This window comes from Zootoca vivipara, chromosome 8 (genome assembly GCF_965207765.1).
Source record: "Zootoca vivipara chromosome 8, rZooViv2.hap1.1, whole genome shotgun sequence".
In the NCBI taxonomy this organism is placed as follows: Eukaryota; Metazoa; Chordata; class Lepidosauria; order Squamata; family Lacertidae; genus Zootoca; species Zootoca vivipara.
This window is the reverse complement of record NC_142591.1, coordinates 52,537,758-52,565,290: the sequence shown is the minus strand read 5'-3', so window position 1 is coordinate 52,565,290 and position 27,533 is coordinate 52,537,758. Positions and strand designations below refer to the sequence as shown.

At 42.0% G+C, this 27,533-nt stretch overlaps 1 protein-coding gene across 1 annotated transcript in view; it reads right to left on the bottom strand.

Moving 5' to 3' along the window:
- Window positions 1–24,766, bottom strand: part of RAB2A (RAB2A, member RAS oncogene family) — a 37,082-nt gene extending 12,316 nt beyond the window's left edge. The window contains exons 1-6 of the mRNA XM_035125144.3: window positions 24,257–24,766; window positions 15,409–15,480; window positions 13,778–13,845; window positions 6,283–6,365; window positions 5,454–5,546; window positions 2,538–2,649 (exon numbers count right to left, since the gene is read on the bottom strand). Coding sequence (XP_034981035.1) covers window positions 2,538–2,649; window positions 5,454–5,546; window positions 6,283–6,365; window positions 13,778–13,845; window positions 15,409–15,480; window positions 24,257–24,302 — 474 coding nt within the window. The 5' untranslated portion in view covers window positions 24,303–24,766. The remainder of the gene's footprint in view (window positions 1–2,537; window positions 2,650–5,453; window positions 5,547–6,282; window positions 6,366–13,777; window positions 13,846–15,408; window positions 15,481–24,256) is intronic.
- Window positions 24,767–27,533: the final 2,767 nt, after the last annotated feature.

The following is a 27,533-nucleotide window of genomic DNA, read 5'->3' as shown; positions in this document are numbered from 1 at the left end:
TGTGCACACACACAGCGCGATAGAGCGCTTCTGCGCATGTAGTGAAACCCGGAAGAATACATTTCTGGGTTTGCTGTGTTCACAACCCAAAAGTTACATTACCCGAAGGTAACATAACCCAAGGGTCCACTGTAATACAATAGTTTCAGAAGACAAAAAGGAAAGGAGCAAGAGACCCTAAAACCTGCAGGCGATAGAGTGAGAACTGAAAGGAGATATGTGGGATGAAGGCAAATGGAGGGAGGGGGGAAGTCATGAGTGCAGAATATAAAGGAAAAAAGTAGTGAAAACTGCAGTAGGAAGGAAGAAATCACACACATGGCGGCAGGATCAGGCCAAAGATCCATCTAATTCAGCATCCAACTAAGCACTTACGGGAACCCACAAGTAGGACTGGAGTTCAAGAGTGATTTGTAGAGGGGAAAGCAAGATAAAATTGCAAAAACCAACTAACAAACAAACACCTAAGTAAAATGAACAAAATGCCAGGGAAAAATCCTCACCTATCACATGATGTTCCAAGCATATTACTAAGGGATGATATAAATCCCATATTCCTTGGCTAACATGATAGACTTAATACATTGAAGTCAGAGAAAATGTGGAACTATAGAATAAATATTCATCAAGAAGTTTATGCCTTCCCAAAACAGTTTTGAACCAAAGCAGGACCAATCTCAGGAGCATAAACCATTTCCACCATTAAGGTCAGATTCAACTTTATTTGTGTCCCAGAGAATTTCCCATTACAGTCGTACCTTGGTTCACAACACCTTGCAAGTTGAACGTTTTGGCTCCCGAACACTGCAAACCCGGAAGTAAGTGTTCAGCTTTGCAAACATTTTTGGGAACCCGAACGTCTGATGCAGCTTCTGCAGCTTCTGATTGGCTGCAGGAGCTCCCTGCAGCCAATCAGAAGCTGCACCTTGGTTTCTGAATGTTTTAGAAGTCAAACGAACTTCCAGAGCGGATTCCATTCAACTTCCAAGGTACCATTGTACCTGTTATCCTCCTAACATCACAGGATAATGAATAAAATTGAAGTCTACCACTTGTTAGCAACATGAATTCTGGATGGGCACCCTGGTGCACAATCATATGATATCGTCAATTTCATATTTAAAGCTCAGAAGGTGTTAAACTATATAATGAGACTAGGAAATGGGGTTGGATGCAGAATTTGGTGTAAGTGTTTAGCAAGCATTTGGGGAAGGCAAAATGGGGCCATGGCCGAGTACCCAAATACTACAGCTAGGTCATTTCTTTCCCAGTTTTACCTGAGCATTTTCACATGAGATTTGTTGATGCACAGTAGTTCATTTATTTGTAGATTATTGCTGTTCACTGATAAAAGCAGAAGCATCTGCCTCCATCAGATTAGTTTATACAAAAAACTTGTTCAATGTAAGAAAAGGTGAAGATAAGAAAACCACATATTCTTTTTATCTAGCGGACCCCAGCTTTTACTCAGAAGTAAACTCCACCAAGTTTAATGGGGCTTACTCCTAGAGAGGAAGGTGCACTGGACTGCAATTATTAAAACTATGTGGAACTGAGGAATGAGGTGGAGAGATGGGGGTCAATTAACTCAGCTTTCAAGCGACTGAGTTAAACTTTATATGTCCCGATTGAGGAATAAGAAGTTCAAGTCTGCCCCTCTGAAAGCCACTGGGCTAATCTTCTTGCCCAACATGGGGTTCCGTGCCTCAAGGTTTCTGTAAGAAACTTAGTTTCCCCTGGACTTGTAACAATTACATGGGTACATTACTCAGTTTTAAGGGGGGGGGAACTAAGCTTCAGAAAAATCTAATGTTTAAATACAATTATATTTGGGCATCCAAGTAAGGTAAAATCATGAAAATTGTGAATGTGACCATTAGCTGTTCACTGGCTAAAGTCTGGTTCCACACATCCATTTGTAACTGACACTCCTGATTTAGTATCTCTCTTCTGAAAGTAACTTCCGGTGTGAGACTTGACTGCCACCATTATCTCCAGCAGACTCCCTGCTCCCCACCCCCAGCCTCATTTATTATTCAAGCACCAGCATTTCTTCCATGACCTCTGGGAAAGTGATCGAAAGGACCATCTCAAGTATATTTTAAAAGCATGTGTACTGAAATTGGAAGACAATTCTTTCCAATTTTCCAAATCACTTTTATTTTTCTCCCCTGTCCAAACACCCTTTGTTAATTATATCATTACATTCTAGCTGTGTGCGAGTCGATCACACATAAGTGGGAGGACGCCTGTATTTTATATTCAATTAACAAAATATTATGAATTGGTGATGCACATTCTTTTTCCAAATTCTCAAACATTTACATAGACCGATGAAAATAACTAGCAGAAGAGAAGAGGGAGAGAGACAAAACTTACTCCATGGCATTTGTTAATGGCTCATACCAGATCAGGATCCTGGAGATCTGATTGGATCCAGAGACATTATTTTGATCTCAAAGCTGTGTCTCTAACTTCCCACCTAAATCATACCCAGAAAGTAAACATGTAATATAAAATAAATTAGACCAAATTACCTCTTCTACGTTGGAAGCAGTTTTGGCAGACGTCTCCATAAAGATAAGCCCATGCTCTCGTGCAAATGCTTCACCTTCTTCCTTTTTCACTTCTCTTCTAGACTCTAGATCACTAAGAAAACAAGACATCAGTTGTTCCCTGTACAAGCACAAGCTAACTCACCTAGGCACATACCGTATCTTTACTTAAAATTAAGTCCATACAACACTACATTTGATGACGTCCAATATAGAACCTTAATCACTTTCAAAGTGACTAAAAAGAAATTTATTCACTATTACTGATTAAAAACCAATGTTGAGGAGAGAAAAATGGGAATGAGGATGGCAGAGAAGACATGCACTCACTCCAAAAACATAACCACAAAGAACTATCAATGTTGATTTCTAACAAGAGAGGCATCTCCTCAAAAATACACTGACAGCATAATATGAAAAAATGACTCCCAGCGGCTTTTCAGACAGGATCCCAGCTGCCATTTTCATGAACCTCATTAGCTAGATTGTGGGCAACAGGACATTCCTGTCTACATTTCTCAATTTATGCATCCATATACAACTTTGTGATATAGCTTTCTAAAAGCAGTTTCTATCTAAGTTCATAACCAGAAAATATAAATTTAGAATGGATATTAATATAGTAACATTTCATTTACATACAAATGCCTGCTGGTCACTCTTACCCAGTCCTTCTTCCAAAATTTCCAAAATCTCTTTTCATAAGTTATATGGGACATGTATTAGCAGCCCTAGATCAGTTCTGAATAACTGCAAGTTCCTATGTGACTACATTGATGCTTGTCAAAACCTCACCCCATAGACAGTTGGTCTTGCAGACCACCCTTTGTAGGTGGTGTTTAGAGCAAGCAGCCCCTCTTGCAGGCCTTGATACTGTTGGATCCTAACACAAGATGTATTGTTTCTTCACTCAACACTTATTTAATTAGCCAATGTAAGATGTAGTGCTGGCCACTAGCCTCAATTGTCTTTCTTGGTTTAGATCAGGCATGTCAAACCTGCGGCCCTCCAGATGTTTTGGACTACAATTCCCATCTTCCCCAACCACTGGTCCTGCTAGCTAGGGATCATGGGAGTTGTAGGCCAAAACATCTGGAGGGCTGCAGGTTTGACATGCCTGGTTTAGATGATCAGGGGGTGGAGTAACCTCCCTATGAGGAATGGTTACAACCTTAATGTAATTATCTGTATTTTAAAGCTATGACACACACTTAGCTAGGAATAAGTCCCTTTGAATTCAGTGAGTAGGATTGTGGGAGGGGAGTTGTTGGTTTTTGTTCTTTTTCTTGTTTTTATTATGTATTTTGGGTTCTCATTTTGTATTTTTATGCTGTGAACTGCCCTGTGATCTTTGGATGAAAGGTGGTAGGCTACTACTATTATTATTATTACTACTACTACCACTACTAATAATAATAATGGCAGCCCAATAACAGTTCTGAACAGCAGGAAGTTCCTATGTAACTACAGTGACCTCACCACACAGATTGGTCCATTGTGTAGAAGTGGAGTGAGGAACCTCTAGTCTGCACATTGGATGTGGACTTCCAGGCCCCTCTATCAAGCTACATCTCTTACTTGTGCTATACCTGCACTATTGTGTAGAACAGAATAGGTAAATTCTAGAGCCATTTTGGTACATAAATTGCATATCAATTAATAAATAATAGTACCTTTTAAAAAGTGGCCCTTCAGGCCTCTCTATCAGGCCTTGGTACTTGCCCCATGCCACACTTCTCTCTGGCTGTTTGCCTCGGGTGCTTTTGCCTTGTCACTGAACTGCGTGCAGAAACTCTGGCTTTTGCATGACTATGGTGTAGTCTACTGTACAAATATAAAAGTCAAACCAGTTGCTCTGCCTACATTTGCCCCACCCACTACTGGCATCTGGCTTATGCAAGGCCACCCATAAGGAAGTACAGCCCTTAGGCTTAAAAAGATTCCTCAGTCTTGTTATAGAAAGGCACCTAGTAAGCTATTTTTTTGGGGGGGGGACTACACTGCTTGCAAAATGCAAGAAATACTACGATCACCACCAATGAAATTTTATCTTCATTTTGGATAAAGTTTTGTTCTCCTTGAACTTGGGAAATCTGCTTTCTCCAATAAACTGTTGCCAACGTAAGAGTTATTGGTAGCATAATGACAATCTTTAAGTCATTCGGTCCAAACTATGCATGAACTACTAGTGCTAGACAGAATCTGAAAAAACTCAACATGTTAATAATACAGCATTGATTGAACAATTGACTGTATCAGATACTTCTGTGAGTACAACACATTTTTTTCCAGACAACAAAGATATCTGTTCATCAATGATGTTCATACTATGAAGAAGTAGATTTAAAAAACATCCAGAGAATTATATTAAGAATTGCAGTAAGCCGACCAAAGATATTCAATAAGCCTCCAACTGGAGTTAAGAGTTCCACCGTGGTAACCTTGGGATCAACTGCAAAGGAGTCTAGATTGAAGAAGAACTAACATATTGTGGGACAGCTCAGACATGAAGCTAGCTACGTGATGCCCTATAGATGTTGTGGATTACAACTTCCATCATCCTGAGCATAGGTCATGCTGGCTGAGGCTGATGTATGCCAAAACATCTAGAAACACTGTGTTGGGTACCCCTGTTTTAATTGGCATTCAAATCTAGAATTAGATATATTACAAAAAAAAATCTCAAAAATGTCAGGGTTTTTTTGGGGGAGGGGCAACTCAGCTGACTCAAACCAGGATCATCAATTGTTAAAATTAATTTTTAAAAAAAATAAAGGTCATGTACTCTATATGCTACTTGTTATGGAGCAGTCCAAGTATTCTGAATTATGAATGATCTGAGCTTTTTAATTAACTGTTAATCCACACCATTTCAAAATGCTTTAAATATATATATACCTTTTATTTCCAATGAGCATAATGACCATGTTGGAATTGGAATGCTGACGGGCATCTTCTAACCATGTTGTCAAATGATTGAAAGTGTCCCTCCTAAAATGAGACCAGAACGCAAGTGAGGAACAATGCACAAACAAAAAATGAACAAAGCAAAAGTTTAAAAATATATATAAACATAAAATTTAATGACTTTACCAGTTGTTAACCTAGGACTTATATATTGGACAACTGATGTGCAGTGGAAGTCACTTTAGTCCCTGTAAGGGGAAGGGCTTATAGAGAACAGCCCCCCCTCATCAGAAGCAGCCCATCTCCAAGCAGTCATGAAAGTGAAGGGGCGGATGAGGAAAGTCAGGAGACGGAAAGGGAGTGCCAGACCTCTGGCAACATCCAAGAGTCCCCGCTCCACAGGCAGGAAGAGAGGGAGAGGGAAAGAGAGGAGAGGAATCAGGCAGACCGCAGACCCTTCCCCCCCCCCCCCGACACTGGAATTGAGGAGGAGGAGAAAAGGAAGGAGATTCACTGTCCCGAGGCTTTTATGTTGGTCCAAATCGCAGAAGGGGGCAGTACCGGATTCTGATTCGGAATGAGGAGACATGAAACCAACAGCTCGCTACACTGTAAATAATGTGCACTAATAAAGACTTCTGAAAAACAAGCATGTGGAAGGTCATTACTCAGGAGTAGTCACATCAACCCTGACAGTCCCCTTCTGCTTCCACCACCAGTTGAAAACCAGTTTTAGACACTGAAATATGTTAATGATTAAAAAAAAGCATACAGAAAAAAGCTAGTTACAAAAGTCTAAAATTTTCTGAAAGATTCTCACCTTGTAATGTCATACACTAGTAAGGCCCCTGCTGCCCCTCTGTAGTATGACCTTGTGATGGAACGGAAGGACTCCTGCCCAGCCTGTAGAAATACAAGATTCATAGTTCATTTTGTCTCCTGTGTTATCCTTGTGAAGAAAGTAAGAGTTTTGCATACTTACACTAAGAAGTTTATTGTGTAAGGAATTGGGGGAAAGGACAAAACCTCACTAATTTTGGAAAAGAGGAGCCACGAATTAAAAAGTCTACAGCACAGAACCATTGGGGAGGGGAATCAAGAACAAGACCTCTAAACCTTTTTTGGCAATCCCTGACAACCCAATTTACTGAATGGCTTCACAATACATGAATCATTATTAGAGTACAGAATGGACTCCTAGCAACTAAGCTCTGAAGACAAATTTGAAAGGAAGCAAATAACCCAGTGCTTCACATTTGAATTCAATAACTCCCTCCCTGGGGCAGCTGTTGACACTAGAATAAATAAAGCCCATTGTAAATAAATGATGAATGACATCTTTACGCCCACCATCTGCTGGTGTAAAGGTTGTAGGAAGGCCAAGGATGCAGATTTTATCCGTTATATCATAAACTGCAGCCAGCTTTCAACAGTCTTCAGATGGAATTCTTTCCACTAGCATTTTATTATAAAAAACAGATAATGGTTTTGAATTTGATTTTATATAATTCTATTGTACATTTAATCAATTTCCTGTGCTTCTGACAGAGTGCTTGTCAAAAGCATGCAAGAAGGTGCCTTGATTGCCACAAATGAAAAACATCAGATATTACATAAAAATGATTTTTTAAAAAGAATTCTAACAGAACACCCTAAGTTTAAAATTTTATGTTAGATTTTCAAAAGGGATTGGTCATAGAGCTACACTGATGTTATCCTAATAGCCCTCCTTTCTGCTTCAAAACATATGGATGGGTCATATATTTAACCTTTTAAAAAAAGCCTTGATCACTATAAACTGGACATAGGAATCCCAAACACTGAATAGCTATATTCTATCACTAAATCTATATATATATATAAATATATTCCGTTTGACACTTTTCTCCGTAACCGCTTGACCGATCGTCCTGAAATTTTGACATAACGATCCAGGCCACTCCTAGAGCGTTGTTGGGGGCAAAAATCCCTCAAATCGCACACCTGCCCAGGTGCAGACCTGCTTTTCCACCAAGTCAAACAGCGCCCTCAAGTGGCGTAGTACCCTCCTCCACCCCCTCCCTTCCTGTGAAATCTAAGCCACACCCACAAACCAAATGACATCATCATCAACCAAGCAAGTGAAAATCCCCCAAGGCGGCCATTAGGCCTTTGTTTAATGTAGGCCCCTGACAGGCACGGGGGGGGGGGAACCCACAACAACACACTTGGGGGCATGGCAAGGGGTTTTTACTTTACCATTTAGCACCACTAACCCTCCCCCCCCCCAAAAAAACCCACCACAAAACCAACATTGCCAAGTGGAGGTCGGGGCCTGCCTGGGGTGGTGGTGGCATAAGCCACAGCACAGACTTTGATTTATGTAGGCCCCTGCACGGCAAGGGTTTTTTACTTTACCATTTAACAACACTACCACACCGGTCATGGGGGGGGGGGAACTGAATAGATCATGGATCGGGACACATGGGGCCAGTCACAGGGATAAGGCACAAGAACACACCACACCCACAAACCCCGCCTCTGCCACAAGATCCTGTAAAACAGGAGGCCTTGGCTCCATTTTACATACTAGGCCTCAGGTCTACAGCCCATTAAATACTATCCCAAATGGAGCCCTGGGTGGGAGGTGGGGGGAGGAGGAGCCCAAATAGGTCATGGGCTGACGTAGGGTGGGGGGGGTAGATAACCCACATCAACGCACTTGGGGGCACAGCAAGGGGTTTTTACTTTACAATTTAGCACCACTACCCCCCCCCCAAATCCACAAGACAAAAATAAATACCATCCTTCAAAACGTCCTGAGATACGCCGGTCATGGAGGGGGGGACACAAACTGAATAGATCATGGATCGGGACACATGGGGCCAGTCACAGGGATTAGGCACAACCACACACCACACCCACAAACCCCGCCTCTGCCACGAGATCCTGTAAAACAGGAGGCCTTGCAACCACCAAAACAGCTATTCCACCCCAAACCCAAAGCCTCTCCCGGCGGCTGCATTAATAAACGCCTGGCAGGATTAGGCAGTCGTTCATCATTTCTCCTAACACGCACTTGGGTTTTCGCTTTATAATTTAGTGGGCGTTGTGTCACATGCGAGGCTCCGGCGGCCATTTTAAGTAAGGGCAGTCGTGCCCCTTTTAACTTAGGCTTTGCCGTGTTTCTCCAAAAATAAGACACCGTCTTATATTTATTATTCCTTAAAAAAACCCACATTGGTTTATTTTCAAGGGATGTCTTATTTTTTATTACGCGTCCAGCCTTGCCTCTTCCTTGGGGCCCTCCAGAACTGCCCCTATAACTATGTCTTATTTTTGGGGTATGGCTTATATTGCACAAATGCTTAGACATCCTGGTATGGCTTATTTTATGGGTATGTCCTATTTTAGGAGAAACAACTGATTGTAAGCCTCTGTGTTTTTCTTTAAAAAAAACCATTCACTTTCTCTCCCCAGTTTAAGTCCTCAGATATTTGCAGTGGCCACCCCCCACCCCATTTACAATCCCCTACCTTCCCCTTGCCCGGGCCAGGTAGATAATGTGGCCTTTTTTAAACCCTTTTGTTACTTTTCTCATTTTACTGATTGTGAATATACTGACCGAGGCCCCCTTTAGATTCGGAGGCCCGCCCCAAGTGGCCCATATGACCCCCCTCCTTCTGTCTGGGCCTGTCTGTTGCTACGGGGCTATGGGGCTTCGCTATTTGATCCCCCCCCCCGGGTTGGGATTCTTTAAGTAGTTCTCTGGGTCCCAGGGCACATCATCATCCCCTATCCTTAATCTAAATATATAGAAATGTTCACGATGCGTGTGCAGGGGCCAATGTATGGAGATACAGGGGGGAGGGGACAACAGAGGGCTCAGACAAAAGTAAATACTGTGAAATGCAACCCAGAAACTGACATTTCCTTCGCCAAGGGTGGGGGCCAATGTAGGAAGATACCGGGGGCAGGGGCCAACACTCCCCAGGGACAACAGAAAGCTCAGACAGAAGTGCATGCTGGGAAATAAAACCCAGAACCTAACAGTTCCTTCTCCAAGGGTGGGGGCCAAGGTATGGAGATACAGGGGGGAGGGGCCAACACTCCCCAGGGACAACAGAGGGAAGGGTATCCTACCGAAACACAGGGATGAGCCGGGGTGGAGGGAGGAGGGGCAGGATACGTCATGGATCGTTACAGGGTGGGGGGGATCACAGGAAAGAACCACAGCAACGCGTGGCCGGGTCAGCTAGTTATTTAGTAATCAGCATCCACAGAAAAGAAAAGTTCACCCTGCCACAGATGTTAGGCAAAAGCTAATGCTTCCAATACTTGTAGGTAAGATTTCACCTCCCACCTTTTCTCCAGGAACTACAATGTTTACCTATTAACACTAAGGTGATTAGTACATATATTCAACAAAGTTGTTGCACTAGTGGAAGTCAGCGCCATGAGACAACAAGCACTATGGGACCTCCTCCTTCTCCTACCTCCTCCCCAAACTAGGATAACTCTAAGAACAGCACATGGGAGAGGAGGGGAAAGATTTTACAATCAGTGCAAGCATTTCTGCTTGCCAGACAGAATAATCGCCTTCACACGGTGTTGCATTCCACCCATAGTTTTTTGTGATGGCAAAAAGGAAAATGAAACTTATCTCACATAAAGATAAACTATGTCTTTAAATTCACTAGCATAAATGAAAAATACTTATAATCTGTTAACAGCATCTATGAAGAATTTGTGTTAAAGAAAATTTAAAGACAAAGCATTAAAAACTATTAACTATGTAGCAGATGTAGCATAACTCCATACAATGTTTAGGGAGTTTACTTCTAGAGTATTCAAGACTTTGAAAACGCCAAGAGTTTCACCAGATCTTCACCAAGTGTGACCTAGCAGCTGACCACATCCAGGAAGTCAGCAAAAATCTGAGATTTATGGAGCCCCTGTATTAAGCCTATATGCATGCCAAATATACATAGAGGTAAAACTGCTAACATATATAACTTTTGAAGTATCATCTCATTAAAGATTAATGGATGAAAGCAATATTTATTTTTAAAAAAACACAAACACACACCAGGCTTAGATACTTCTAAGGCTTGCTCTGGATGACCTGTGTGGGATTCTTTAAGATCATGTTTGCCTTAGGTGTACATAACTGGGACAGGCACATACACAAAAGAAGCAGGTGTATACACATACACACTATTTCTCTCCCTTAAGCCTCCTCTGCAGTGCCATGTTGGGGGGGGGGAAGAGGCAAGTCCAAGGGCTTAGTTACAAAACTATTTCATTCTCTTGACATAGATAAAATGCCATGACAGGAAGACGGCTATGCTTCTCTCAAACATTTAGTTATCTATTTTAAGAGGATTCTTGTTGTTTCATATGGGGAAAACTTTCAACCATGTAAGCTCCATCTGCAGTTGTAGTGATAAAGTCAAGAATCAGGTTCACTGCTCCCTATCCTACTGGCAAGAACTATGCCCTAGTATAGCATTGTAAGAGTGACTGCATGATCAGAACCCAGAAGTCCCTTTTAGGCAGCAAAGGTAATTCCGAAGCCAGTGGCTGGACCAGTTAAGAACACACATTACTGAAGACACATGAGGGCTATGAGTAGCTTCAGACCATCCCAAATATGTAGGGAGACTGTTTTACTTATGCTTTTTGTGTAAAATCCAAAGCACTGAGTTTCCCATCTTCCCTGATGAGGTGGATGGGGGAATGAAGGAATGCACACGTTTCAGTTACAGCAGGAGCTTCCTCAGAAACAGTAGGTACGCAGCTTAAGAGGTAGTTCTGGATACATCTTTGCCATTAGAGCCCCAAGTGACCTTTGTGGATAGCAGTGCCTCTTACCAGCTTTATCTGGTATGCCTGGTTGTTGTTGTTTAGTCGTTTAGTCGTGTCCGACTCTTTGTGACCCCATGGACCAGAGCACGCCAGGCACTCCTGTCTTGCACTGCCTCCCGCAGTTTGGTCAAACTCATGTTCGTAGCTTCGAGAACACTGTCCAACCATCTTGTCCTCTGTCGTCCCCTTCTCCTAGTGCCCTCAATCTTTCCCAACATCAGGGTCTTTTCCAAGGATTCTTCTCTTCTCATGAGGTGGCCAAAGTATTGGAGCCTCAGCTTCACGATCTGTCCTTCCAGGGAGCACTCAGGGCTGATTTCCTTCAGAATGGATAGGTTTGATCTACTAGCAGTCCATGGGACTCTCAAGAGTCTCCTCCAGCACCATAATTCAAAAGCATCAATTCTTCGGCGATCAGCCTTCTTTATGGTCCAGCTCTCACTTCCATACATCACTACTGGGAAAACCATAGCTTTAACTATACGGACCTTTGTCGGCAAGGTGATGTCTCTGCTTTTTAAGATGCTGTCTAGGTTTGTCATTGCTTTTCTCCCAAGAAGCAGGCGTCTTTTAATTTCGTGACTGCTGTCACCATCTGCAGTGATCAAGGAGCCCAAGAAAGTAAAATCTCTCACTGCCTCCATTTCTTCCCCTTCTATTTGCCAGGAGGTGATGGGACCAGTGGCCATGATCTTGGTTTTTTTGATGTTGAGCTTCAGACCATATTTTATCCCTTCATGGATCACTGCCTTGTCGTGGCGAAGGGGCTTAAATAACTTAGAGAAGTTATGTTTTGACCAAACGTGATCCACCTGGAGAAGGAATTGGCAAGCCACTCCAGTATCCCTGCCAAGAAAACTCTATGGACAAAGACAACAGGTATGCCTGGTACAGAGGTGTTTGAATCAGGAAAGCCTGGCCACTGCAATCCACGAGAATGGGTAACCTCAAGACTGGACTACGGCACTGTGCTTTACGTTTGGTTGCCCACTACCCTGGTCTAAAAGTTCCAGCTTGTGCAGAATTGTGTTGCCAGATTGCTGATGGGGGCAGATGACTGATAGCACATGGCACCTCAGCTATAACATCTGCACTGGCTGCCTATATACTACTGGGCTGAGAGATGTGCAGGCTTGGCAAAAATGGGGAGGAGGAACCCAGAAAAGCTGGGAGGAAAGCCCTAAATGACTTGGATCCAGAATACCTCAAGGACCGCTTGAGTCCTTATATCCCACTTCAACCATCCTGAGCAGCACTGTTAGTTGTCCTGAGTCCTTCACTACTGGCTTCAAACAGAAATTGGGCATATGGTGCTGCCAGTTCCATGCTGTGGAATACCCTTCCACCACAGATTCTGCAGGCAACCTCACTACTAATTTTTAGGCATCTCTTGAAGATACTGTATTTTTATGCCAACAGATTGATTAATTAATTAATTAAAAAGAAGTCAGTTATTTTTATAACATTTTGCATTTTATGTTCTATAGTATGTGTATAGATTGCTGTACACTTCCTTGATATTTTATGTACATGGGTGGTATAACTATTTTTATAAATAAATTTAGACTACAGCTGAGAGCAGAAGGTTAGGATGTCTGCTAACTGGATCCCTGAACAAGAACACTCCTGCAGGGTGGCGATGCACCTAAACATTTTGGTACATGTTCCACTTGTATAGTTCCTATGAAACCAATACACACTAAACTTTTGCCTTAATATTTCTTTATTATAAAGGCATAATACTCTCAATAAATGAGCACATTCCAGCTTAAGAAACATCTCATAATGTGTAGCAAAAATTCACAATTTGGTACTTCAAAAAACTGGTGAGTGAATGACAAGCCTGTTTTACAGTTGAATAAATGAGGCAATCCAATTAAATGACCTTTAGGCTGTATTCTACACTGTAGCTACTAACTTGCACCCTCTCCCCTATACAAACCAGTGAGCTAATGTTATTTATTCTGAAATTAAGTATATCAAGCTGATTCATACACATGCTTACTGGGTTTAGAGGTTGAAGTGTATCGAAAGAGAAGAAAATTTGAAGCTCTTCTCACTGGTCCTTTATCCCAGAATACATAAACAATACCTTAGTTAAGATTGTTTTTTCACAGACAGGTTAGCAGAAACTTTCTAAATAACTCAAGGGAGTTAGAACAAACCCTATATCCATATACAGAGAGATTGTTGATCCAGGATAAACAGGAGCCAATAATGCTTGCAGCAGCTAGTATTATCTCGGATCATGGAACACACACGAACACACGCACACACAGACACACTATTCTTGGGAGATATCACAAAACTCTGCCCCCCTCCCCAAGTTTACACCATTTTTGAGAGTTTCTTTTCTTTCTTTTTTTACAACAGTTGACGGGTGCTTTTTCCAGAGTTTCAGTTCCTTGCTCCTTTTCTTTGAACCAGTGTTTAAATAAAATTTGCACAGAAAATTTCCATACACTTACCGTATCCCATATCTGAAGTTTTATCTGTTTCCCATCAATGGTTATCATTCGAGCACCAAATTCTACACCTGAATAATAAAATAAAATGTTGTAACAGAGCTCCAACACAGCAACGAAATACTATCCAGTATCCTAAATGAAATCAGAATTTACTTCAACCTTTCTCATAGCAGGAAGTAACATTGCTCTTCATGCTTTCAGTTGGCTTTCCCCCTATACCACACACTAAAGAGTTTTATACAGTTTTGTATTGTGTCATAGTTTTATACACTCATTTTTAGATTAACAACTGCAAAAAATGTCTTTGAAAAGAGGTAGAAAAAATAAGAAAATCTAAAAGCCTACAAAGGAAGCATTTAGGATAGCCAGTGTGGTGCAATGGTTAGAATTTTGGGCTAGAACCTGAGAGACCAGGGTTCAAATCCCCCACTCAGCCATGAAAATTGCTGGGTGACCTCAGGCCAGTTACAGTCTCACAGCCTAACCTGACTTACAAGGATTCTGTGAAGATATAATGGGGGTGGCGGTGCAGAGAACCATGTATGCCACCTTGAGTTCTCCAGAGAAAAGGTGGGATATAAACTGCAATAATAAAAGAAAATGCTTTTTTAAAATTATGACACTGCAATGTAGTTAAACCACAGAGCCTAGGGCTTGCCAATCAGAAGGTTGGCGTTTTGAATCCCCGCGACGGGGTGAACTCCCGTTGCTCGGTCCCAGCTCCTGCCAACCTAGCAGTTCGAAAGCACGTCAAAGTGCAAGTAGATAAATAGGTACTGCTACAGAGGGAAGGTAAACAGCATTTCCGTGTGCTGCTCTGGTTCGCCAGAAGTGGCTTAGTCATGCTGGCCACATGACCCAGAGGCTGTACGCTGGCTCCCTCAGCCAATAACGCGAGATGAGCACCGCAACCCCAGAGTTGGTCATGACTGGACCTAATGGTCAGGGATCCCTTTACCTTTAATGTAGTTTTAAAATATTCAGAGGCAGTCACAAGCAGCTGCAGAATGTGAGAAAGTTTCAAATCTCACTGAGTCAGACTCAAATTAAACTACTTAAATCCCTTCAAAGAAACCATCATTTAGGCTTAGAAGAGTGTTTCAACTTAGTTTTAACAAAATCTTAAAATGATATTTCATATTCAGATGACAATATTTTGAAACTAACAATTCTGACATTGTTAAACTGAAACCATTTTGTATGGAAAACACACTCTTTATAAATTCAGCCACAGTTACTTTTAACAGTGTATAGTTGGATGTCATTTTGTCCAGTATGAACCTGATTTATTTATTATCAGACTAAGCACCACTGACCCATGCCACTATAACCTTGTAAATATATGACGATTAGTTGAAAGTCTAGACCAGGGGTAGTCAACCTTTTTATACCTACTGCCCACTAATGCATCTTTCTTGATGGTAAAATTTCCTTACTGCCCACCAGTGCTCGATGGAAGGAGAATTCAGCTTGTGCCGTAGAAACCCCTACTGCCCACCTGGAATCCTGAAACGGCCACTTGTGGGTGGTACGGGCCGGGTTGACAACCCCTGGTCTAGACAATCCATTTCAGAACTTGATGCATGCAGTTGCCATGACCTTTACTCATTTACCTACATAAAAGAACTTACCTATAGTAAGGTCGTGCACTGGCTGAAACCTTTTGTCTGTGAACTGCAACAATAAACATGATTTTCCAACACCTGGGGAGGGAAAAAAAACTATTTCAAGAATTTCCAAATATAAAGTATTACAAAAAAGTGAGAATATTTTAAAATTTCAGACTTCTTTATACACATTTACAAATTACTGATAAAACTACTCCTTGGTGCTAGCATAACATTTCAGAGCCCACAAAGGATAACAGTGAGGTCCCTTGGAACTTGTCATGCTCCTCCATAGCAGCCAAATTACTAAATCCCACTCCTCCTCCAAAATCATATTCATTATGTACATTTACTATTCAGAAACTTAAGTCTCTCACTTAGTAGCTAGTTTCAGATAGCCTCTATAGTTACTTTGTTGCTCTTTTAAAATATACATACTGTACTTCATTAATGTGACTATGCAATTACAATATACAGTATGTATGTATGTATGTATGTATGTATGTATGTATGTATTGTGTATAAACATTTTAACCCTCTTAGAAAACCAACTCTTTTTACATAAACACTTTTATATTCTGTTAAATCAAGTACTGTATACTTAAAAGGAAATACGATAACCATTATTTAAAAGTACTTCAATATTGCTTAAATGTTACATTTGTTTTTTATTGTTTTTGCTCCACTTCCCTCTATCCTGGGTCCTCATTTTATTGCATGAATATACTTCAACTCTCCAATTTTTCTTCAATGTTTCCTTAGCATTATATTCAGCTTAACTATCACCACTGGCCCACAAATATTCCCATCTGTTATATTGTACATATGAACTTTTGACTGGCTTATTCCTACATTTTGAATGATATCATTATTCTATTATATATTCTTTACTATTAGCCTACGTGTTGCGTTTGTATTGTTGTGATTGGTTCTTATTGCAACCACAAAATACTGTACAAGGTGCACTCTTTCATCATTCACTGCACCACCCATGCCAAAATTTCTGCTTCATGTTACTATTCTAAATAAGAAATTACAAATCCTCTCTTCTTACAGGCTTTTCTTCCTTATATAGTATTTTATTTATTCTCAATTTCTTTCTAGTCAGAAAAAATTAAGATATAATTTATTGCCACTCTTCATAGTTTTAAATGTAAGTAAAACAGGTACTTTACATCAGAATATGATGCAAGGTAGGACACTTGTTTTCACCAGACTTTTGTGGTTTTACCTCTTGCAACATTTTATTATTATTATATATGGCCTTCATCCAAAGATCTCAGGGTGGTTCACAAGATAAATAGCGCATAGCTCAGGCGTTGCTAAGAGAACTTCAAACCACGACTGTGATTCAAACAGCCCTCAGTAGAAGTGAAAGAACTGCTTACTCAGTCCAGGACAGATAAACTTAAGCAATGACAAATCTAAGAAACTATGATATGTAGAAATCATGGATGCCCAAGTTCTAGTGTAGAAACTATGCTAGCGATGGACCAAACAGCTATAACTTTTTGTGAGGAACAGACAGTTTGTGCATAACAACCAAATTTCCAGCTAAAAATGTACTTAATTCCTGCAAGGACCTACCACATGGCACTTTCACAAGGAAACTTTTGGGCTTCATATATTTGTACATGAAAGGGCTGGTTTGCATATGCTTGTGAATCATCTGTCAACAATAACATAAAATGGCAACCTGCATGAATTACACCTCAAAGATTTTATATATATATATATATATATATATATATATATATATATATATATATAGGTAAAGGGACCCCTGACCATTAGGTCCAGTCGTGACCGACTCTGGGGTTGCGCGCTCATCTCGCATTATTGGCCGAGGGAGCCGGTGTATAGCTGCCAGGTCATGTGGCCAGCGTGACAAAGCCGCTTCTGGCAAACCAGAGCAGCACATGGAAACACCGTTTACCTTCCCGCTGTAGCGGTTCCTATTAGTTTTAGGATCAAGTGGTGATCCTAAATATATATATATATATATATATATATATATATATATATATATATACACACACACACACACACACACACACACACACCCCCAGAGGTAGAACTTTCCTATCAAGAATTCAGACATTCTCAGTTTTAGGATCAAGTGGTGTGAAGCTGATATACATGCACAGCCCAATCCTATGTTATACAGTAATAGATAACAAATACCTGAAGAAGTGTGCATGCACACAAAAGCTCATACCAATGACAAACTTACTTGGTCTCGAAGGTGCTACTGGAAGGAATTTTTTTTAGATAATAAATATGGTTTTATACATAAGCCTTAATTAAGAATTCCATGACCTGCATATAACCAGCTTCTTTACACAATTCATCCAAAAAGCCACTGGAACATGTTACCTGCTTCAATGGATCTCCTGCAATGTAGGCTAGTAAACACTCCAAGTTATTCAAGGAGGGGGGAGGGTTGACTTTGGTGCAGTTTGGAATTGTACTTGAGACATGGTTAAATCTGGAATTTACCAGCTTGGTGGAAGAGGGGGGTAACAGATACCCTCTTAAAATTCCTCTAAGGAGCACTGCTATGAGAAAATTGACTTGAGCAGCCGTCAATCTACTCCCAGAACTGAGGCAGGGTGTGATTTCTCAAAGGGAGATGCATGTGGTAATTATCACAGCTCTTTGCTCTTGGAAGACTGGTACGATATCTCCACTGAAAGGATAATAATGTTGATCTTCTGAATCTGAGTAATATTGTAGGCTAGTTAAGGATTGAATAACAATTTGATTTACACACAATGTCTGAAGTCATTTCTATATTCTATTCTGCAGCCCCACTTTGCACCCATTTTGACAGTCACCCCCATGCCCATGATAACTTCCTGCATGTTCTGCCTCCCACACGTTGCAACTACTAACCACCCTTTTCATCTTTTGTTCAGTTATGAAGCTATCACACTCTCCTATTATTCTGACTATTTCATGCCCCTGCTTTCATCTTCAACCCTATTCCCATGCCTCCTACTCCATCCTTTGTTGTAATTCCCCTTGCACTCCCATTTTCACCTTCACTCCTTTTTCTTCTACCCTTCTTACTTTTCTCAACTCTTGGTTGCATACAGATCACCACCCCCATTTCCATGCCTAGTCCTCTCTATTCTGGAGCCCCCTCTGCAAACATACTCCATAGCATGGGTAGGCAAAATAAGGCCCGGGGGCCGGATCCGGCCCAATCGCCTTCTAAATCCAGCTCACGGATGGTCCGGGAATCGGAGTGTTTTTGTACGAGTAGAATGTGTCCTTTTATTTGAAATGCCTCTCTGGGTTACCCGTGGGGCCTGCCTGGTGTTTTTACATGAGTAGAATGTGTCATTTTATTTAAAATGCACCTCTGGGTTATTTGTGGGGCATAGGAATTCATATTTTTTCCCCAAAATATAGTCCAGCCCCCCACAAGATCTGAGGGACAGTGGACCGGCCTCCTGCTGAAAAAGTTTACTGACCCCTGCTCCATACTAATATATGTTGCTGTATCTTTAAGATAGAGTCTTTAGAGCAAGGCTGTCAGCTTATTCAGCTAGAGAATGTTAAGTTCAGTCGATGGCTGTTGTACATATCAGGATGTTTGCTTGTTAATAAAAAAATCTGATCTAAATTACTACAGTGAATCTAGAACTTCATGTTGAAGACAACACATGGTACTAGGAGTAAAATATACTATAGGAAGGTACTATGGAATATTTGAGGGCTCTGCATTTTTTCTCTCTCTTACATGAGGCAGATGAGGAATGGAAGAAGTTTAAAACAACAATCACCCCCTTTCAGTATTTCTCCTTTCTTGCAGTACTCAAGGAAAGCCAGAAGTCTGAGTAAAGTGAGGGTGGACAGACACTGAGAGGGAAACTGTGGTTTAAAACAACAGTATTGTAGAGGTTTGAGTAAATAAAAGATGGAGGGACTGACGTCAATTTTTCTTTAAGTGGAAAGAAATTTGGCAAATAAATTGGCTTGGCATTTCAACATTTGCCTGGCAACCATCAGCAGCAAAAAATAAAATAAAAATAAAAATGCACGGATGTAAGTAAGCAGGCTGCCAGGGGAGAGGCAGAATACATCACTTCTGTGCATTCAGCAAAGAAATCCTCCACACCAAGCACTGAAATGTTCTTGGTGCTCTAGCCTTTACCTGCCAGCTACCAGTCAGCTTGTAAAAATTTATGCAGGCTAATAATTCTTGTGGATACAATTTAGAATTGTAAAATTGAAAAAATTATTAAACTGTAGTAACAACAACAACAACAACAATTTATTATTATAACAACAGTCTACCAATACACACATAAAAATGTAAAACTACTTTTTGGTGTGGGAAAACCTCTTTTGAGTACTTTTTTATTTTACCTTGATGTAATTTCAAGAAGGAATACAAGGGAATAAACAGAAAAGCCACAGTCACAATTTCTTAGGAGCATTTCATTGTCGACCAATACATTGATTATGACTAAGCACCTACTTAAAAACAAAATTAAATTGCAGGACTTTGCAGCGCAGTATCCATATCTCCTCAACATTCACCAATCTGAGCTGGTGCCATATTTTGTTTTTACTACAAAGGCTCAAGAACCAGCAAATGTGAACAAATTATGCCTGGCCATTAAAGAGCACTTCTGCAATCTTCAATAAATGTCCAAAAATTTCTATTCAAAGGCAGCTTTCAGTCTACTTTCACTCAAAGCATCTACAGCTTCTGTCAAATACAAACAGCTAAATTTACTTCAATCCTTTCCCTTGGGTTCAGACCGAAGACAATATAAAGATAAATGCAAGGAGATAAGAACTCCTTCCAAAAAGCAACACAAAGAACAAGGATAGCTAACTTTTTGTTGATGGACTATTATTTCCATAAATCCTGACCATTGGTCATGCTGGCTGGAACTGATGGGAGCTTGGAGTCCAACAACATGTGGAGGGCAACAGGTTGCCCACTATTATCATAGAGCAAAGATAATGTAATGAAAAGTTAAAAGACTGTGAATCTTGAAAAAAGCAGGAAATTTGTTAAGAGGAAATTTAATCAGCATTGAATCAAACATGGCTAAAAGTTTTTTTGCTTTAAAGGGCAAAAGCAATGCAAATCAACACTGGCCTGCAAATTAAGAGATGTGAGCCACTACGGTACCTGGACCTGGGGTGATTCTAGTTGCCGGTGGCTACTAGAAAGCGCCAATGTAGGAGAATCCACAATCTCTCTTGGGAGTTTGTTCCACTGTCAAATAGCTTTTACTATCAGAAAGTTCTTCCTGATGCTTAGTCAGGATCTCCTTTCTTGTAACTTGAATCCATTGACACAGGTCCTACCCTCCGGAGCAGAACAAACTTGGTTCATCTTCCATGTGACAGCCCTTAAGATATTTGAGGAGGCTATCATATCTCCTTTCAGTCTCTTTCCCAGGCTAAACATACCCAACTCCCACAACAGTTTCTCATAAAGCTTTGTTTCCAGACCCTTGATCATCTTAAGCATCTGCAAGTGGTACTATTACTTCCCTTGACCTGGACACTATAGTTCTGTGGATACAGCTTAGAATAGCATTGGCTTTTTTTGCTGCTGCATCACACTGTTGACTCATGTTAAGCTTGTGGTCCACTAAGACCCCAAAATCCTTTTCATATGTACTGCTAATAAGCCAGGTGTCCCTCATCTTATATTTGTCCATCTGGTTCTTCCTGCCTAAGCACAGAACCTTATATTTGTCCCTAGTTAAATTCATTTTGCTAGTTTGGGCCCAGTTCTCCACTCTGTTAAGGTCATTTTGAATCCAATTCTTTCTTCTGATGCGTTAGCTACCCCTCCAAGTTTAGTGTCATCTGCAAATTTGATGAGCATCCCCTCAATTCCTTCATCCAAGTTGTTTATAAAGACATTGAACAACAGTGGGCACAGGACAGAGTGCTACAGCACCGTGAGCACACTTTGTGTTCAGTCAACCAACTATAAATCCATCTAACAGATACCTCATCCAACCCACATTCTACCAGGTTTTCTGCAAGAATATCATGGGGGACTTTGTCAGAAACCTTGCTGAAATCAAGACACACCATATCCACAGCATTTCCCTAATCCACCAAGCTTGTAACTCTATTAAAAAAGAGAGATTCGCCTGGCATGACTTATTTTTGAGAAGGCCATACTGGGACTTAATAATCACAGCATGCTTTTTCAAGTGTTCACAGATTGACTATTTAATTATCTGTTCTAGGACCTTTCCTGGTATCAATGTCAGAGGTCTTCTTTTCTCCCCTTTTTTGAATATGGGGACAACATTTGCCTGTTTCCAGTCTGCACAGACCTCACCTGTTCTCCAATAATTCTCAGATTATAGAAGAGGCTCTGAAAATACATTGACTACAGCACTCAACATGCCTAGCTAAAATAATTTTTAATTTACTTGTAGATTCTCCAGGATTCTGCTTGCAATGTTGAAATCAAATACTGAATATATGAAGAGATTGGTTCCATAGCTCAATCCTACACATGCTTACCTGGAAGTTAGACTGAATTTAAAGCAGCCTTGTAAACAAGCCACGTTTCCTAGCCTGCCAATCAACACATCACTATGTTTTTCATTTGTGGAATATAAACTGCCTAAAAATGAGAGAGCACGTTTCAAATTTATAAAAGCTTCCCTGCCTGGTCACCAAATGACTATTGCATCTCACCATGGGCAACCAAACAAAGGCTGTTTAGAAATGTGGCTTAATAGAACCTCTTTCCTAGTAACCATACATACAAGTTCTATGCTTTAAGTAATGAAAGTTGGTCAGTCTTGGTTTGCTGTTGTTGTTTTTTCAAATGAAATATTACAATACCTACAGAATCAATAATGCAATTGGCCCTTGCTGTGTTTTTATCGGAAGCAAAAACTCCCAGCAGGAAATAATATAAGTTCATACACAGTCTGATCTAGTAAGTTCCAACGGGAACAGAAGTGTGCCTAGGAGTGCAACATTATATTACTTTGCTGACTAAGTACTTCTAGACTGCATAATACAGCAATAAGAAATTGAATCAGTGGTACCTACTTCAAATGAACTTTTATAGAATCAGGCTGTAAAAATGTTTGTGGCAGTTTTTTAAAAAATAAAAAAATGCATTTTAAAAGAGGGAAAAGTGATTGCAATATAACCTATTATGTAATCTAGAGCTGAGGAATCTGAGTAAATAGGCTAAAATCTCAATGAGGCTAGACGGAAGAAGTAAATGAAAAACAGATACCTTTGTATTTTAGGTTCCCCCCTAAAGATAAGACACAGGCATCCCCAAACTTCGGCCCTCCAGATGATTTGGACTACAATTCCCATCTTCCCTGATCACTGGTCCTGCTAGCTAGAGCTTAGGGGAGTTGTAGGCCAAAACATCTGGAGGGCCGCAGTTTGGGGATGCCTGGATAAGTGGAAGGGGAAAGGGAATAAGCATTCAAGAGAAAGCTACTAACTTTATAAACAGCTAATAAAGGAATGTTTCCCAGGAAAGTCACAGATCTCCAGTCATACACTTGTCAAGAAACTTTCAGCACCACTCCTCACATTATGTGGTGGCTAACATGTACTTTCAGCTACATGTACTCATGGCAGAAGCTTCAGCCAATCCTAGTTCCATATGTACCTGTTTGATACATGTTGATATACCTCTTTGTGAATGTTTTGCTGATATGTGTATTATAAAACATATTGAATTGGTCCTTCAGAGAAATGATTTCTAGCCTTTGGATAAGTTTGACAGAAATCTCTCTCGCACACTATTCCAACTCAACTATTTTCATAAATAAATAGCTAAAATGAAAAATAAACATTGCAATCTAAAAAGGTAGTTTTCAAATACTGTAGTGGCCTAGTAGCTCAGTCTCTTAGGTCACTATACTGCATCTATCATGCTAAATTGCATCATGTTAAAGTCAGAGATGGCACTAAAGGGCCTCACCATAAGGCTCAGCTGCAACACCAGAAACTTTTGGCTTCTCCTTTCCTTCCAGTTAGCCATTACAGGAATTGTCACTTAAGACCCCAATTTGATCGCTCCTTCTTTCCTTCCGGTTTCCCCCTTTTTCTGCCCTGTCTTTTACATTCTATACCGGAGGGGTAGAGGTTTATTACTGTCACTTTATAAGCTCTTTCGGCTAAGCCGGGGTGGCTAAACAAACGTCCAGGAACAGAGCCACGACCAATGAACGGTGGAAACCACTTTTATTTGGTAGACTTTCTTGGAACGTAAAACATACCCAGAGGTGGGGGAGGGTGCTTTAGTTACAGGTCAGTGTATCTTTGGGCAGGGAGGGATTAGATGGTGTGATCCTTTAGGGCCTTGCTCCGCAGGCGTGTCTGACAGCGTGTCTGGAGTGAGAAGTCTTGGCGGAAGGCCCAGCGCGTCTCGAGGCCTTGTCTAGCCCCCGGCCCGGAGTGGGGTGTTATCACCACGCCCCTATTGCCTCACCGAAGCGTCCGGCGTGGCCAACAGGGCTCTTCGGACGCGTCCCAAACGAGGTCAACAACAACCAACCAGTCCGCCCGCTATCCCGAGGCCCCGGCTGCACCCATTTCAGGGCCGCCGCCGCCCCGCTCCCTTCCCGGGAACTCTCTGGGTGGAGAGGCCTTGAAACTAGACAGCATCGAGGGGGCTCTGGCGGCGCTGGCAGCCGAGCCCTAGGCCTCGCAAGCCCGAAGCCAGGCCGCGGGCGGGGCCCTGGGCCGAGCACCTCCCCCTGCCGAGCCCAGTCACCACCACGTCGGCGCAGCCAACACTGCGGAAATGGGGCAGCCGAGAGGCGTTGCGCAGGAAGCGCCGAGGCCGCCAGCAGTGCAGGCCCCTTTTAAACCTTCCCCGGTGGGCCGCCCTTACCTGTGTCCCCGATTATGATGTACTTGAAGAGATACGCGTAGGCCATGTCCTTCCAGTCGCCGCCGCCTTCCTGCGCCTCCTGCTAGGGCTGCTCGCTGCTTGGTGACGCGGCGCGCACTCCCCCGCCCCTCGCTGTCAGGGCTCGCGCAACGGAAGGTTCGAAACCGTTGGCAGCGGGCACCCCTCCTCCAGCTCCTTCCAACCGCCCTCGGGCTTCTGACAGCTTGCCTTAGCAAGCCTCCCACGCCGGCCTTCCGCGTGCACCGCCTCGCCTCCCCTTCTTTCCCCGGCCTGTCCTTTGGAGGTGCCTTCAAAGCGTCCTGAGGAGCGCGCGGTTCCAGTCGGCTCGCGGAACGGACGGAGGGCCGGAGGGAGGGCGGGCGGACGCGGGGGTGGGGGGGAGACCGAGGGAAGCAGGAACAATAACAGGCGCGAGACTCCCGAACGCTCCGGCAACGTCACGCAGCGCGCTCTCCGCCGACCCGGAAGTGCTGAAGCAGCCGGTGCCTCGGCGTGCGAGCGAAGGGGAGGTTCCCTGGGAGTGATGCGAGGGACGGGGCGGCCGAGCGCCTGGAGCCTTCGGCCTTTGGGAGGGGCCCGAGGCTCCTGAGCCGCCGCCCTGTCCGCTGCAGGCCGAGGAAGAGCCCTCGCTGCCTCTTGGAGGGAATGGTCGCTGCGAAGCGCTTCGTCGCCTTGGCTCTTGCTGGAGGATCTCTGCGGCCTCATCCTGGCACAGCAACATTTGCACTTTTAACTAGGGCGAGTTGTTGTTGTTGTTGTTGTTTGGGGGGGAGGCGAAGGAAGTAAAACAAAAGGCACTATACGGGCTTTCGCATCGCGGTCGCGGATCGTCACATGACTTCTGGCAGTTTTTCAGATTTCCCTCTGGGTCCAAACAGAATGTCAAATGTCTCGCTGTATAAAAAACGAAAGCCATGGCAGCGGCTGGACTTCTCTTGCCTTCTGCTCAGTGCAGAAAGATGTTGTGCATTGATCACCCTGCATTATTGTGAAGCTGAGATGGAAATGGTACAAGAGTAATGGGCCGGAATGCCCCAATGCCTTTTTGCGCAAGTCTGCTCTATATCACAAATAACCAAAATGTCTCCAGAAGTTGCCAGTGGTTGCATGGGCGTAGGCAGGGGGCAAGTGCCCCCTAAATTAAGTAAATCAATAAAAATACTTAACTAACTGAGGTTCTGCCCCACCCCTAACATGAAGGCTGCCCCCCCCAATAAATCCTGGTTAAGCCCATGAGCTGTTAAGAGTCGTATGCTGCTGTCGCTTTAAAAATGGCTTGAAACGTTTGCAGACAAAAACATTTTTCTTCTTCCAGGCCTGGCCTTTGGCTAAATAAACTATCTATGGCCTTTTATTATCCTGCCAACTATCTATGGCCTTTTATTATCCTGCCAACCTAGCAGTTCGAAAGCACATCAAAGTGCAAGTAGATAAATAGGAACCGCTACAGCGGAAAGGTAAACGGCGTTTCCATGTGCTGCTCTGGTTTGCCAGAAGCGGCTTTGTCATGCTGGCCACATGACCTGGAAGCTGTACGCCGGCTCCCTCGGCCAATAATGCGAGATGAGCGCGCAACCCCAGAGTCGGTCACGACTGGACCTAATGGTCAGGGGTCCCTTTACCTTTACCTTTATGGCCTTTTAAACTTGTTTAAACAACCGGGGGTGTTTTTTAAAATTAAATATTTTTGTGGTTTTACACAGTAAACTGCCCTGTGATCCTCAGATGAAGAGTGGTATATAAATTTAATATAATATATATTAAAAATAACACAAAATAATATCTAGCACCAAACATGACTTGCTGACTGTTCCAGTGAGTGTTTTCTTTTGCCCTGTGCATTTTTATTGTAATTATTACTGGAACACTGGTTGTGTCATACATACCAATCTCCTTTGGCGTCCCTATGTATGCACACACCCCATGGATAAAGAACAGAAAGATTGTGAGTGGGAAGCTCCAGCATCAATAGGATTAAGCTGTTAATCATTCTTAAGGAGACTTCAACACTTGCCCAGTTTATACATTATCTTCATAGTGTGGGTGTCATGCCACATCTTTGGGGCCCACAGATGGTCACCATGTGAGAAACATAGGCCAGCAGCTTTTCATATACCTTTAATCTCAAAAATGCAGTAAAGGGCTCATAGATTTTTTTTTTTACAGAGCAAGCTAGTACTCTTCCCCACTCCCCCACACCACAACAAACATTTTAAAAAAATACTCTCAGAACAAAAAGCAGGGGAAATAGTGTTAGTGGCATTGGTACAATACATAATAATCTGTCCATGACATAATAGTGTATATTTCACCAGCTAAGGGCTCAGCAGAGCAGTTGTGAAAGTATTTAGAATTCTATTCTTTATTACATTTGTATATTGTTTGTTATCTTAGCAATATAAAATATAATTCACAATAAAGGCCAAAACCAATATAAAATAAACCAAAGCAGTATAAAGCCCTTTCCACCACCAAATGAAAACATCCCAGCACAAACCCAGTTGCTAAAACGATTGAAAACCCAGCAAGAGATAGCTTGGTATGAAAAACTGAAACGCCAGGTAGGTTGTGCCTGAGAGAGCACTAAAGTCTCTACATTGTGCCAAGAGGACTATAGCATGGGTGCCAGAGAAGCCTCTCTATAGGACATTCTGTAATCAGGGCACCACCACTGAAAAAGCCCACTTAATATTTCTCTTTATTATTAACGTGCCTGTTTCTTGAAGAGAAATGGAACTCTGGGAAAAGAAGAGATAAACCTACAGACCCTCCAAATGCCCTGTTTTCCAGTGACACTCCTGGGTTTACAGAAGCTGTCCCGGTTTCTGATTTCATCCCAGAATGCCCCAGTTTTTCTTAGGACGTCCCTATTTTCATCCCCGAGTCAAGGAGATACAACCATTAGAAGACATCTGAAGGCAGTTTTTAATGTTTAATGTTTTATTATGTTTTTATATTTGTTGGAAGCTGCTCAGAGTGGCTGGGGCAACCCAGTCAGATGGGCGGGTGTACATAATAAAATTATTGTTGTTAAATAGTACGTCTCTGTTTTCATTGGAGAAATGTTGGAGGGTATGTAGAGCTATTATGTTACAGTCATGATAATTTAATTTATATCCCACCCTTCCCAAAGAGTCCAGGACCACAAAACAGATATACAATTTTAAACGAATTGTATTGAATTCTAAAGCAGATTAAAACATTCTAAAAACTATTACAATTAAAAACATTGGGACATTATTTCAGTCAAACCACA